Source organism: Panthera leo, chromosome E3 (genome assembly GCF_018350215.1).
Source record: "Panthera leo isolate Ple1 chromosome E3, P.leo_Ple1_pat1.1, whole genome shotgun sequence".
In the NCBI taxonomy this organism is placed as follows: Eukaryota; Metazoa; Chordata; class Mammalia; order Carnivora; family Felidae; genus Panthera; species Panthera leo.
In genome coordinates this window covers 15,914,404-15,929,893 of record NC_056694.1, presented here as the reverse complement: position 1 = coordinate 15,929,893, position 15,490 = coordinate 15,914,404, and the positions used below count along the sequence as shown (strand labels likewise).

General features: G+C 40.0%; 1 protein-coding gene across 1 annotated transcript; it reads right to left on the bottom strand.

The window, feature by feature from the left end:
• Positions 1-6,365: 6,365 nt before the first annotated feature.
• LOC122210296 (translationally-controlled tumor protein-like) lies at positions 6,366-12,035 on the bottom strand (the record flags this gene model as incomplete). Its single annotated transcript, XM_042922913.1, is given in 3 exon segments — positions 6,366-6,769; positions 6,772-6,873; positions 11,897-12,035. Coding segments are annotated over 3 exon segments (645 nt in total), but the record flags the coding sequence as incomplete, so codon positions are not given.
• Between the last annotated feature and the right edge of the window lie 3,455 nt (positions 12,036-15,490).

Genomic DNA, 15,490 nt, shown 5'->3' with positions numbered 1-15,490 from the left:
GATCTTGTGTTTTTTTTTTTTTTTTAATCCATTCTGATACCCTGTGTCTTTTGACTGGAGCATTTAGTCCATTTACATTCAGAGTAATTATTAAAAGATATGAATACAGTGCCATTGTGTTACCTGTAGATTTGGTGTTTCTAATGATGCTTTCTGGTCCTTTCTAGTCTTTGTTGCTTTGGGTCTTTTTTTTTTTTTTTTCTCACCACTCAAAGTGTCTCCCTTAAGATTTCTTGTAGGGCTGGGCTAGTGGTCACAAACTCCCTTAGTTTTTGTTTGTCTGGGAAATTCCTTATCTCTCCTTCTATTTTGAAAGAAGTCTGGGTAGAGTATTCATGGCTACATATTTTTTTCCATTCAACACACTGAATATTTGGACACTCTGAATATATTTGGACACTCTGGTGTCCAACTGGCCTGCCAGTTTCTTTGGACAGATCTGCTGAGAACATGATCTGCCTTCCCTTGTAGGTTAATGACTTTTTTTCCCTTGTTGCTTCCAGGATTCTTTCCTTGTCTGTGTATTTTGTAAATTTGACTTTGATATGTCTTGGTGATGGCTGGCTTTTGTTGAATTTAATGGGAATTCTCTGTGCTTCTTGGATTTTCCCCAGATTAGGGACATCTTCAGCTATAATCTGCTCATTAACCTTCTGCCCCTTTTTCTCTCACTTCATCTTCTTGGACTTCTATGATATGAATGTTACTACATTTTAATAAATTGCTGAATTACCTAAGTCTGCCTTCATGATCCCTCACCTCTGTTTCTCTCTTCTTTTCAGCTTCATTGTTTTTCATAATTTCATCTTCTATATCACTAATTCGCTGCCTCATCCATCCTAGTTTTCATGGCCTTCATTTGGGTTTGCATCTTGGTTATAGTATTTTTAATTTCAGCCTGACTAGATTTTCGTTCTTTTCTCTGTGTAAAATGGATGCTCTGGCGTCTTCTATGCTTTTTTTCAAGGCCAGCTAGTATCCTTATAATCATTGTTTTAAATTCTAATTCAGACATCTTACTTATGTCTGCATTGACTAAATCCCTCACTTTCATTTCTTCCTGGTCTTTATTTTGAGATGAATTCCTCTGTCTTGTCATTTGGGAGGAAGAAAAAAATAGTAATGGAATGAAATAAAAATAAATTTTTAAAAATCAAATAAAGGAACCTAATTCCTACATATGTTTTGATCTTCTTGTTAAGAGAAGCATTGACAGTAGCAAAAAGGCAGGGCAGTCCACATGTCCATCAATGGATGAGTGGATAAACAGTGTGTTCTATCCATATGACAGAATATTGTTTGAATGCAAGATGAAACAAGTTTTGATACACACTACGTTGAAAAAATACACTGAGTTAAAGTGGTACAGAAGGCCACAGAGAGAATGATTCCATTCATGTGAACTGTCCAGAATTGGGAAATCATTATTCTTCACAAGTATTCAGGACACAGAAGATCAGGAAAGATGTAGGACCTTCCCCACACAGGAGGAAAATAAGCAGCCATGACAAGCATGTAACATGGGATCCTAGGCTAGGTCTACATCACTGGTTGATTGTAACAAGATATAACTCAGGAACAGACAGATGAGGAGATGCAGAGGGCCAGGTGTCGGGAAGTGTGCAGAGCTTCCGTGGCCTTGCCAGGTGTGCATCTCTCCCCAAACCTCCTGAATGAGACATTTTAGACACAGAAGTTCTTTCTGAGGAAGTGGTATTGGAGGAAAGAGCAAAATGAAGACAGCAAAAGTCACTTGAGCAAAATAGTGAACTAGGAGGCTCCAAAATCTTGTCCCCGCACAAGATATTTTTAAAAAATACAAAAAATCCAGAAAGTGGCTAAAATAATACTATAGGATTTCTGGTAAATAGTCAAATATCTACGGTAACCAATTGAATACCCAGTCAAGAAAAAGCCATATTCAAAACAGTAGGAAATTTTGTACTGTTTACCTTTTTGGTTTTTTTAAAATTTTTTTAACGTTTATTTATTTTTTTGAGAGAGAGAGAGAGACAGAGCATGAACAGGGGAGGGTCAGAGAGAGAGGGAGACACAGAATCTGAAACAGGCTCCAGGCTCCAAGCCGTCAGCACAGAGCCTGACGCGGGGCTTGAACCCACAGACTGCGAGATCATGACCTGAGCCAAAGTCGGACGCTTCAACCAACTGAGCCACCCAGGCGCCCCTGTACTGTTTACTTTTATATTTTATTTTATTTTTTAAATTTACATCCAAGTTATGTAGCATATAGTGCAACAATGATTTCAGGAGTAGATTCCTTAATGCCCTTACCCATTTAGCCCATCCTCCCTCCCACAACCCTTCCAGCAACCCTCTGTTTGTTCTCCATATTTATGAGTCTCTTCTCTTTTGTCCCCCTCCCTGTTTTTATATTATTTTTGCTTCCCTTCCCTTGTGTTCATCTGTTCTGTGTCTTAAAGTCCTCATGTGAGTGAAGTCATGATATTTTTCTTTCTCTGACTAATTTCGCTTAGCATAATACCCTCTAGTTCCATCCACGTAGCTGCAAGTGGCAAGATTTCATTCTTTTTGATTGCCGAGTAATACTCCATTGTGTGTGTATATATGTATGTATGTATGTATGTATGTATGTATGTATACCACATCTTCTTTATCCATTCATCCATTGATGGACATTTGGACTCTTTCCATACTTTGACTATAGTTGATAGTGTTGCTATGAACATTGGGGTGCATGTGCCCCTTTGAAACAGCATCCTTGTATCCCTTGGATAAATACCTAATAGTGCCATTGCTGGTTTGTAGGGTAGTTCTATTTTTAATTTATTGAGAAACCTCCATACCAGTTTCCAGAGTGGCTGCACCAGTTTGCATTGCCACCAGCAGTGCAAAAGAGATCCTCTTTCTCCACATCCTCGCCAACATCTGTTGTTGCCTGAGTTGTTAATTTTAGCTATTCTGACAGGTGTGAGGTGGTATCTCATTGTGGTTTTGATTTAAATTTCCCTGATAATGAGTGATGTGGAGCATTTTTTCATGTGTTGCTTGGCCATCTGGATGTCTTCTTTGGAGAAGTGTCCATTTATGTCTTTTGCCTATTCCTTCACTGGGTTATTTGTTTTTTGGGTGTTGAGTTTGATAAGTTCTTTGTAGATTTTGGATACTAACCCTTTATCTGATATGTCGTTTGCAAATATCTTCTCCCATTCTGTCAGTTGCCTTTTAGTTTTGCTCATTGTTTCCTTCGCTGTGGAGAAGCTTTTTATTTTGATGAGGTCCCAGTAGTTCAGTTTTGCTTTTGTTTCCCTTGCCTCTGGAGATGTGTTGAGTAAGAAGTTGCTGCAGCCAAGATCAAAGAGGTTTTTGCCTGCTTTCTCCTCGAAGATTTTGATGGCTTCCTGTCTTACATTTAGGTCTTTCACCCATTTTGAGTTTATTTTTGTGTATGGTGTAAGAAAGTGGCCAGGTTCATTTTTCTGCCTGTCACTGTCCAGTTTTCCCAGCACCACTTGCTGAAAAGACTGTCTTTATTCCATTGGATGTTCTTTCCTGCTTTGTCAAAGATTAGTTGGCCATACATTTGTGGGTCCATTTCTGGGTTCTCTATTCTGTTCCATTGATCTGAGTGTCTGTTTTTGTGCCATGTACTGTTTTTACTTGCTGTGCCCTACACGTTTCATGCACAGCAACAATCTTGGTCTGAAGGAGGCAACAGCTCAGCCCTCAATTCCCTGATTCAAACCAGAGAGAGAAGAGCAGAACAGAACTTAATTGTAACATTATAACCTGTCTGGGGGCCTAAAGAGTGATATCTGTTTTGTCTACTCCAAAGCTCAGGTGGAAAAGTGGTAGGCACTGCTCAGGAAAGCTGCAGAGGAACTATATACCCACAGGTGCCTGAGGGAAGAGATTACAGGTGGAGATATCCAACAGACCATCTAGAGCCCCAAAGAGTAGCTGGATGAGACTGGAAAATTAAGACGTTCAGAAGTAGCTATGTATATGAGGAAATTAGTAAAGCCACACAAGCCGAGGGAAGACACATACTCAGAAGAGACATGAGAAGATCTTGAGCTTTCATCTGCAGCTGATCTCAAGGCCTAGAAAAGAGCCAGATAACTACTGAAATAATGCTCTAGTACAAAACCAGTCTGCAAAGACTAGGATAGATGGATTCTTTCAAATGCCCAATTTTCAACATCAACAAAATTACTAGACATACAAAGAAATAGGAAAATATGACCCACTTAAAAAAAGAAAATAAATTGGCAGAAACCATCCCTGAAAAGGCACAGGCATCAGACTTACTAGACAAAGACTTTTTAAAAGTTATCTTTAAGTACACTGAAAGGGACGCCTGGGTGGCTCAGTTGGTTAAGCATCTGACTCTTGATCTCAGCTCAGGTCATTATCTCACAGTTCATGAGATCAAGCCCTGCATCGGGCTCTGTGCTGTCGTTTATACAAAAATAAATAATAATATTTAATATTTAATAATTTATATTTAAACAATAAATATATTATGTATAAATATTTAGTGTGGAGCCTCCTTCAGATTCTCTCTCCCTCTCTCTCTGCCCCTCAACCACTCTCTTTCTTTCAAAATAAATAAACATTTAAAAAGTACACTGAAAGAGCTAAATAGAAACACAAAGAACTAAAGGAAATCATGAATATTTTATGTGAACAAAATGAGAATATCAACAAAGAGGTAGAAATTATAAAAAGGAACCAAAAAATATCCTGAGCTAAAAAAAATTACAATAACAATTTAAAAATAAATTAGAGGGGGCTCAATAGCAGATATGGCCAGGCAGAGAAAGAATCAGTGAACTTGATGATAGGACATGAAATTATCCAATCTGAGGAGAAAAATGAAGAAAAGTGAACAGAGATGAAGAAACATATGGGGCATCATCAAACAGATCAATATATGCTTTATGGATATTCCAGAAGGAGAAATGAGGAAGAAAGAGGCAGAGATTATTTGAAGAAATAATGACGAAGGACTTCACAAATTTGAGGAAATACATGGATCTACAAGTCCAAGAAACTCAAGGATTCCAAATAGGATTAAACCCAAGAGACTACAGCAAAACACATTAAAATTAAACTGTCAAAAGAAAAGACAAGGAATCTTGAAAGCAGCAAGAGAAAAATGATTCATCATTGCAAGAGATGCTCAATAAAAGTTGCAGCCAATCTCTTAGTAAGAACTTTGGAGGTCTAAAGGGAGTGGATTTATATATTTAAAGTGCTACAAGCAAAAGCTGTCAACTGAGAACTCTACATCCAGCAAAAATGAGGGCGTAAATAAGACATTCCCAGATGAAAAAAAGCTCTGTCTCTCTCTCTCTCAAAAATAAATAAACATTAAAAAAAATAAAGTAATCCCAGGGTACCTGGGTGGCTCAGTCAGTTAAGCATCTGATTCTCATGAGTTTGAGCCCTGGGTTGGGCTCCTTGCTGGCAGTTCAGAGTCTACTTGGGATTCTCTTACTTTCTCTCTCTCTCTCTCTGCCCCTCCCCTGCTCACACTCTCTCTGTCTTTCAAAATAAATAAATAAAATTTAAAAATACTTAAAGTGATCTCTACACTCAATGTGGGGCTTGAGCTCAGGACTCCAACATCAAGAGTCACGTGCTCCAACAGCTGAGCTAGCCAGGCACCCCAAGATACTTATTTTACATTTGAGTTTTTATGCATTTTATTTTATTTAAAAAAAATTTAAATGTTTATTTTTGAGAGAGAGAGAGAGAAAGAGAATGGAGGACGGGCTGTGAGAGAGGGAGACACAGAGTCCGAAGCAGACTCCAGGATCTGAGCTGTCAGCACAGAGTCTGATGTGGGGCTAAAACTCACAGACTGGAGATCATGACCTGAGCCAAAGTTGGACCCTTAACTGACTGAGCCACCCAGGCACACCTAAATGCATTTTGTTTTTAGATAACCTACATGACATGTTTTTTTTTTCTTAAAAACAATGCCTCTGCTCCAAATAAATTGAAGTCAAAATTATTGAAGTGCTCAAGATGACATCAATCCTATTCGTCTAAGTCCTGGTTTGTGTGGATGAAAAGCAGAAGCCAGTTATGACAACAGGTGATATATCCAAAGTCATAGCCAGATTTGTTAACATTTTTCCATTTCTTTTTTTTTTTTTTTTAATTTTAATGTTTATTTATTTTTGAGACAGAGAGAGAGACAGAGCACGAGCAGGGCAGGAGCAGAGAGCGGGAGACATAGAATCCAAAGCAGACTCCAGGCTCTGAGCTGTCAGCACAGAGCCTGATGTGGGGCTCGAACTCACAGACCAGAAGATCATGACCTGAGCTGAAGTCGGACGCTCAACCAACTGAGCCACTCAGGTGCCCCAACATTTTTCCATTTCTAAACCATCATTTAAAAAAATCAGGTATGAGGTCACACTATTCTCACAATAGTCCAACAGAGCAACCATGCCATCTAGATTCATGTTTTCACCAATAAAGAACTGGTAGTTTTTGAAATTAGCAAGGGTGTTCTTGATTTGTTTTGCAGTCCCTCTCATAAAAGTTGTTAGTCTTTCTGGCTTCTGTTCTTCAAGTTTGCCGTTGATTGACTTCATGTAATCTTTTATGTACTTCTTATATGCTTCTTTTGTGAATCTGGTTTCCTGCAAGTGATGGTTCATGACAACATCAACACCAGTGGTTAATGTCCTTTTGGTACCTTCACCTTTGGGGCCTTCATCAGAGGCATTTCCACCAATGAACCAGTCATCAGTGTTACCCTCTGTCCTACTGATCCCTCCACTTCCAGGCATAGCCTGTCCATGATCTGGATTTTGTAGTTGTTGGAGAATATCTCATCATGGCTGATGAAGTCCTGGTAGATAATGATGTCTGCAGCTGGAGAGAGACAACAGTGGTGCTAGTTCAACAGGAGCAGAGAGCTCTGAGCCAGCGTGGTACAGCCGGAGTGGCACTGGGGTTGGAGGAGCAGGAGGAAAAGCCCAAGACATTCATTTCAGATCTGACGCAAATAGGTTGAAAATGAAAGAATGGAAAAGAGATTTCACGTATGGTAAACAGAAGAAGAGAGCTAAGGTAGCTAAACTAATATGAGACAAAACAGACCTTATGTCAATAATTGTTGCAAGTGACAAAGAAGGGCATTATATTGATGATAACTTCGCAAGAAGATACCATAATTATAAACATACATGTACAAAATACCAGAAATCCAAAGTATATGAAACAAACATTGAAAGAATTGAAGGGAGAAATAAACAGCTCTACAATAGTTGAACATATCAGTGACCACTTGCAATAATAGATAGAACAATCAGACAAAAGATCAGTAATAAAATAGAAGACTTGAACAACACTATAAACCAATTAAACCTAACAGACATGCATAGAACAGTTGAACCAACAAAAGCAGAATACACATTTTTCTCAAGTGCCCATGGAATGTTCTCCAGGATAGACTATATGTTAAGCCAGAAAACAAGTCTTAATTATTTTATTTTATTTTATTTTATTTTATTTTATTTTATTTTATTTTATTTTATTTTATTTCTTTATTTCTGAGAGAGAGAGAGGCAGAGAGAGGAAGACTCAGAATCCGAAGCAGGGTCCAGGCTCTGAGCTGTCAGCACAGAGCCTGATGTGGGGCTTGAACCCACAAACCGCAAGATCATCACCTTAGCTGAAGTGAGACGCTACCTAGCTGCCCCAGTAACTTTAAAGAGTTTGCAATCATACATAATTTCTTTTCTGATTTCAATGGAATGATACTAGAAATCATTAACAGAAGGAAGATGTGAAAATTCACAAATATGTTGAAATTAACCACACATTCTTTTTTTTAATGTTTATTTATTTATTTATTTATTTATTTATTTTTTTGAGAGAGAGACAGAGTGTGAATGGGGTAGGGGCAGAGAGAGAGGGAGACACAGAATCCAAAGCAGGCTCCAGACTCTGAGCTGTCGGCACAGAGCCCAGTGCAGGACTTGAACCCACGAACTGGGAGATCATGAGCTGAGCCGAAGTTGGATGCTTAACCAACTGAGCCACCCAGGCACCCCAAAATTATCCCTGTTTGCTGATAACATGATTTTATATGTAGAAAAGTCTAAAGAGCCACCCCCCACACACACAGACACACACACACAAACGCTATAACTAATAAATTCAGCAAAATCCCAGGATACAAAAATCAACATTGAAAAATCGGTCACATTTTTCATCAGCAATGGTAACATTCTAAAAAGGAAATCGAGAACATTCCATTTACAATAGCCTCAAAAAGAATAAAATACTTAGGAACAAATCTGATCAAAAAGTCAAAAGAATTGTACATTGAAAACTACAAAACATTGCTGAAAATTAAGGAAGGTGTAAATAAATAGAAAAATTAAGATTTCCACACTACCCAAAGTGATCTCCAGATTTGATGCAATCCCCATCACAACATAATAATTTTTATTTCAGATGTAGAAAAATCCCATCCTAGAATTCATATGGAATATGAAGGGATCTTGAATAGCCAAAACAATCTTGAAAAAAAAAATATTTGGAGGCCCACTCCCTTATTTCAAAACAAACTACAAAGCTAAAGTAATCAGAATAGTATGGTGGTATGCCTGGATGGCTCAGTGGGTTAAGCATCAGACTCTTGGTTTTGGCTCAGGTCATGATCTCATGGTTCATGGGTTTGTGCCCCACGTCTGGCTTTGCACTCAGGATTCTCTCTCCTTCTCTCTCTGCCCTTGCCCCCACTCACATGCACTGTCTTGTTCTCTGTCTCAAAATAAACAAAACTTAAAAAAAAAACTGTGGGGGGCCCTTGGTTGGCTCAGTCGGTTAAGTGTCCGACTACAGCTCAGGTCACAATCTCAAAGTTCATGAGTTCAAGCCACGTGTTGGGCTCTGTGCTGATAGTGTAGAGCCGGAGTCTGCTTCAGATTCTGTGTCTCCCTCTCTTTCTTCTCCTCCCCCACTCACACTCTGTCTCTTGTCCTCTCAAAAATAAATAAACATTAAAAATTTTTAAAAAAAACTGTGGTACTGGAATAAGGCTGACATATAGATCAATGGAAAAGAATGGAGAGCCCAGAAATAAGCCCTTGCATATATGGTTAAGTACTTTTTAACAGATGGTGCTAAGTAAACAGGATATTCACATGCAAAAGAATGAAGTTGACCCCTTACCTTACATTACATACAAAAATTAAAGTAAATTAAACACCTAAACATGAGACCTGACTTTATAAAACTCTTAGAAGCAAACATAGGAGAAAAGTTGGATTTGGCAATGATTTCTTGGATATGACCCTAAAAGCACAAGCAACAGAAGAAAAAATAGATAAACGGAACTTCATCAAAATTGAAAACTTTTGTACTTCAAAGGACACTCTCAAGAGAATGAAAAAAAACTGGGAGAAAATATTTGCAAATCATGTATCTGATGAGTTGATGAAACTCATCAACAACAACAACAAAATTTAAAAACAGACAAAGAACTTGAATTTACATTTCTTCATTCTGAACTTTTCTTGACATGTTGACTTCTAGCCCCCTGTGGTACTCCAGCAGCGAGGATAAACAAGAAGGGGTCTGTGCTGCTTACCAATTTATTGCCTCTTGGCTCCAAATTCACTCTTCATTGCTTGCTTGTGCAAAAACAGAGCTGGGCCATTTAAAAGTAATGTTTCCAGGGCGCCTGGGTGGCTTAGTTAGACATCCAATTTTTGATCTCGGCTCAAGTCATGATCTCATGGTTCATGGGATCGAGCCCTGCGTTGGGCTCTGCACTGCACAAGAGCCTGCTTGGGATTCTCTCTCTACCTCTCTCCCTGCCCTTCCCCCGCCTACACTCTCTCTCTCTCTCTCTCTCTCTCTCTCTCTTTCTCTCTCTCTCAAAATAAATAACTAAATACACTTCTAAAAAATGTTTACTTATTTTTGAGAGAGAGAAAGATACGGAGTGTGAGTGGGGAAGGGGCAGAGAGGGAGACACAGAATCTGAAGCAGGCTCCAGGCTCTGAGCTGTCAACACAGAGCCCAATGCGGGGCTCAAACTCATGAACCTCAAGATCATGACCTGAGCCAGAGTCGGACGCTTCATCGACTGAACCACCCAGGCACCCCAATAAACTTTTTTAAAAAGTAATTTTTCCTTTGTCGGGTGACACAATGTTAAGCTTTGTCAGCTGTGGGCTCTGGAGAGCGATTGCATGAGGAAGGGGTTTTCCTTCTTAGTCTGGTGTGTTTCAGTGGTTCCGGAAGTATGTATGGATTCCTCAGTGCCCAGCTCCTGCAACACAGAAGGCTTTTCCAGTGCCACGACTCTGCAGCTCATGTAGTTCTTCCAGAGCCTGGCTTCTGTAGTAATAGTGGTAAGCAGCACCCAGCAGCTTTCCCCTGCAACACCCTTTAGTTGTCTTTGTAGGAGGGTGCCTCCAGTGAGACACCTTTCTATGAAATGGCTTTCTTTGGGACCTCAGAAGGTAGGTTTCCAGCAAATTCTGGAGGGCAAATTTCCAGCAACTACCACTGGCACAGCACCAAGCAACTGTGCCATCCAATTTCCACAGCCACGTCCTCTCCAACTGGGTCTGGTTCTCAGGCCTAGTGCTCTACCCCAGCCTCAGAGGTGGTCAATGAACCTTATATCTGCTGATCCTATATTCTTTAGAGTTGTCTTTACTGAAATTTCTTGTGTAATGTGTAATTCTACACATTAAACTTAAGCTGTTAAAATTACTGTATGGCTTCCATCTCCTAATTTGACCCTGACTGACACAGGGTCCCTGCCCAACATAACAAGGAAATAGGACGAACAACCTGTCACCATTAAACAATACGCTGTGCTAAACTGGCAGTGGGACAGAGTGCTGGGGCAGCAGGTAGAAAGGTGCCTGGAAGGTCCATGAGGGCTAATGAGAGAATTAAGCTGAAAGGATGACTAGATCAGGGCGCTCCACGTTCATCATCGACACCTCCTCCTAATCTCATAATCAATCTCTGAGGTATGTCACTTCTGTCTCCCAAGTCTGGTCCATGCTTTCCACCTCAGTGTTGTTCCTCAGGCCAGGCCACCATCATCTCTGGCTGGTTTATTATGATGACCCTGTAATTGTCCTCTTTACCTCCAGGCTTGCTACGTCAGCCTGTCCTCCACACTGAAGCCAGAGTGATTCTTCTAAAAGGCAAATTTGGGTCCAAACGGCCTTTGACTAAAAACTGTTGGTGGCTGCCCATTGCCCTTAGGACAAAATCTGAACTCCTTTGTTTGGCCACAAAGCTTGGGAAGATCTGGACTTTGCTCACCTTCCTAGTTTTATCTTATGCCACCCTTCTCACATCCTTAGTCTCAAATCACATGGAATGTCAGTTTCCTTAGGGACCTTTACAAGTGCTGCTTCTTCTTCTAGGAAGCCCTCTCCCTACACCCTTCCTTACCCTTTCACCCTCATCCTTGCTTCTTCAGCTCCCCTTCAGCTGCAGCTAATATCTACTCCTCTGAAAAGCCTTCCCAAACCTGCTCTCCCTGATCTGGCAAGGTGCTCTTTGTGTACGTTTCAGTCACACCCTGTACTGCTCTCATATCCCTTATCACAGGCTGGTAATTATCTAATGTATATGTCTCTCACGACCCTGTAAACTCCATGAGGTCAGAAACTCTTGTTCACGTTTGTTTCCTCAGCACCTATTTTAGTGCCTGCTGCATTAGGTGTTTGATAAATGCTGGGGAACAAAAAGAATGCACCTGCAAAGGTGACCAGGGAGGGCATGCATAAAAGTATGTCATGTAAGCAGAGTGTAGGGACGTAGGTGGGAGTGGCTGGACTCGAAGGGCAAGCTGTGGGAAGCCAGGTTGGGAAAGGCCCTTTTGTTCACACCTAAGCAGTTTATACCATACGCTGAGGATCAAACATCCCACATTGGCTATAGGTGACTGAACTGGACTTCCAGTTCATGCATTTGATTTGACCAGGACAGTTTAAGAACTTGCAGATATGAATGCCTTTCAGTTTGTCACAATTCACACCAGCCCCCATGTTAACAGGCCTCCTTCCCTCATGCAAACTGGCTGTCTGCCCCACTGAGATCCGTGTTTGCTACCCCTGCAGATGGGTGGGAGGTAGCCTAGGGAGGGGAAGGATTTAAAGGAGGATTTCAGATATGAGTCCTAGAAATATAGACAGATCCACCCTCAGTAGGGAGTGTGTTTTTGAGAGTTCCTTGGGAGAAGTGAATTTATTTCATCTGAAGGGCCCTGGGAGCAAAGACAGACCCAGAAAATCAGAGGAATTGCCCACATTTTGAAGAGCTTATACCTTTAAACTGCTAAATTGGCCAGTGCCAGGCTGGGTCCACTCTCTCCTGTTTACTTTCTGAAACAAAAACTGCCCTGATGGAATCTGAAGTCAGAGCTGCAGTAGATCAACATTGACTCAGCAACCTGCCATGCTGCAAGGCCTTATGCCAGGAGCTGTGAAGGATACAAAACATAAGGGAGAGCTGGAATCTAGCATCCCCTGGGGGAAATGACAGCCACAGACTCACACGATGACCCGTAGAGACAGTGGGCTGGTGCTTTGGCAGTGCTCTACCTTGATGAGGTCTCCACAGTACAGAATGTGGCTAACGATATTATAGGTCAAGGAACTCTAGTCTTTCATGTTCCCAACATAGGTAGGGTCTTAGGGAAAGATTCTTTCTAAAAGAACTCCTTGGTTTTTAAGCTAGATGGTCCATTTATTAATTTGTAAATGGGACATTACCCTGGTAGTAGCCTCAAAACTCAGTTCCACTCTCCAAGGACTCCTGTCCCAATGTAAAGGTTCTTAGAAAACTAAGCTGCTGATCAGAAAGAAGCCATGAACAAGCTTCATGATCGATCTCTATCCCAAAAAAGAACACACCTCTTTAATGACCAGGAGACAGTCTCCATCAATCAAGGCCGGACAGATTGGGATGAGTTTTTAACAATTTAATTCTCCTTTTACAAAACTTCACCTAAGCTCAAGATTCTCTTAAGCACAAGCACCATCCTGTGCTTTCATGGCCTTTCCTGCATTTGTGGTTCTTGCCAAGTGAAAGCTGAGTGTTATCCTATCCTATCAAGCTGGATGAACCAAAGTTTCCCAATAGCTGACTAGAGGAAAATGATGGACAAACGTGTGCCATTCAGCACTCATAGCCCAGCATGCTGACCTCAACACCTGCACCCCAGATGCCACCTTTCACTGCAAGTAGTTCTGGTGTGAGGCCTTTGCTTTGTAAATACCACTGGCAACAGTTCATAACAGCAGATGAAGTAGTAAATACCTCATGAATAAACTCTCTGTTCCCAATGCCAACATTAATTGGATTAATAATTTTCACAAAGATTTCAATATGTCACAATCCTAATCATATCTTCAAGTGAATAGGACAATTTCATGAAGATAAAAAAAGTTGATCCTTTCAAATTGGGCTTTCAAGAATTGTCTCTGCACAGTGTCAATAAAGTATGAGTTCTGATAATCATGAACAAACAAAACCTCACTTGAATTTCCTTTATTTTTAAGATTTTTCATTTTTAAGTAACCCCTACACCCAGCGTGAGGCTTGAACCCACGATCCCAAGATCAAGAGCCACATGCTCCACTGACTGAACCAGCCTGGCACCCTTAATAATTTCATTTTGTAATACTTGCCTGTTTTGTGGTAGTTTGGGGGCTAGTTATAATTTAAACAATCAGTAGACTTTAGTTTCAGAAGTGTTTTAGGTTTATGGAAAATTGATGGAAAGGTACAGAAAGTTTCTATATACCACATCTCCCACTGTTTCCCCTACATTTGCACCTTGTATTAGTGTCACACATTTGTTTCAACTGATGAACCAATATTGATACATTTTTATTAATTAAAGTCCAGTAGTTCACATTAGGGGTCACTCTTTGTGTAAGTACAGGCTATGCGTTTTCACAAATGTATAATGACATGTGCCCATCATTACTGTATCATAGAGTATAGTTTCATTGCCCTAAGAGTCCCCCCTATTCCACGATTTGTCCTTCTCTTCCCCTAACCTCTGGCACAACTACAAAACTGTTAAAAGATAATATAGGTGAAAAATCTAGGTAACCTTGGGCTTGGCATTGACTTTTTAGATACAACACCAAAAGCATGATCCATGAAAGAAAGAATTGATGTTGTACTTCATTAAAATTAAACGCTCCTGCTCTGTGAAAGACACTGTGGAGAAAATGAAAAAATATATCACAGACCGGGAGAAAATCTTTGCAAAACTTGATATTTGCTAAAGGACAGGTGTCCAAAATATATAAAGAAATTTTATTTATTAAAAAAAACTTAATGTTTATTTATTTTTGAGAGTGAGATAGAGCATGAGCGGGGGAGGGGCAGAGAGAGACGGAGACACAGAATCGGAAGCAGGCTCCAGGCTTGGAGCTGTCAGCACAGAGCCCGACGCGGGGCCTGAACCCATGAACCGTGAGATCAGGACCTGAGCCAAAGTTGGATGCTCAACTGACTGAGCCTCCTCAGTTAAAAGAACCTTTTAAATTCAGCAGTAAGAAAACTAACAGCCTGCTTAAAAATGGCAAAAGATCTGAACAGACACCTCACCAAAGAAGCTACACAGATGGCAAATATGCATGTGAAAATATGCTCAACATCATATATTATTAGAGAATTGCAAGTGAAAACAATGACACACGACTGCACACCTATTAGAACGGCTAAATTTCCAAAACACTGACAATACCAAACATTGGTGAGGATGTGGAGTAACAGGAACTCTCAGTCATTGCTGGTGAGAATACAAAATGGTACATTTTGGAAGACAATATGGCAGTTTCTTACAAAACTAATTGTGATTTTTTTTTAAGTTGGAAATCAAATATATAACTTGTTTGTCAATAGTGCCATAACCGGATTTTCTTTAAGAATTAAAGAAAGCTTAAAAAGCAAGTAACGGTGGTGCGCGTGGGTGGCTTAATCCTTGAATGTCTGACTTTGGCTCTGGTCACCATCTCCGGGTTTGTGAATTCCAGCCCCGCATGGAGCTGTGCTGACAGCTCAGAGCCTGGAGCCTGCTTGGAATTCTGTGTCTCCCTCTCTGCCCCTCCCCCACTCACATTCCATGTCTTTCTCTCAAAAATAAATAAACATTAAAAAAAAATTTTTTTAAAGAAAATCCAGCTGTCTTTTACCAAGCCAGACATTAAAGAGATATGCAAAAATGTAAAATGAGACCACTTTTCTCACTATTTTTTTGGTTTTAGAAGAGGAAGTATTTTAAAAATATTTATGTCAACATGTAAGAGTTTATTATTTTGTAATAAACAAATAAATGTTTTAAAATTCTGTGTTAAGTTCTAATATGGCAAACTTTAATAGGTATAATTAATATAAATAGAAAGCCTTAAAAATCTTCAATAAAATTTTAAAGCATAAAGGGATGCTGAACCCAAAAAGTTTGACAACCATTAATTTAGTAAGC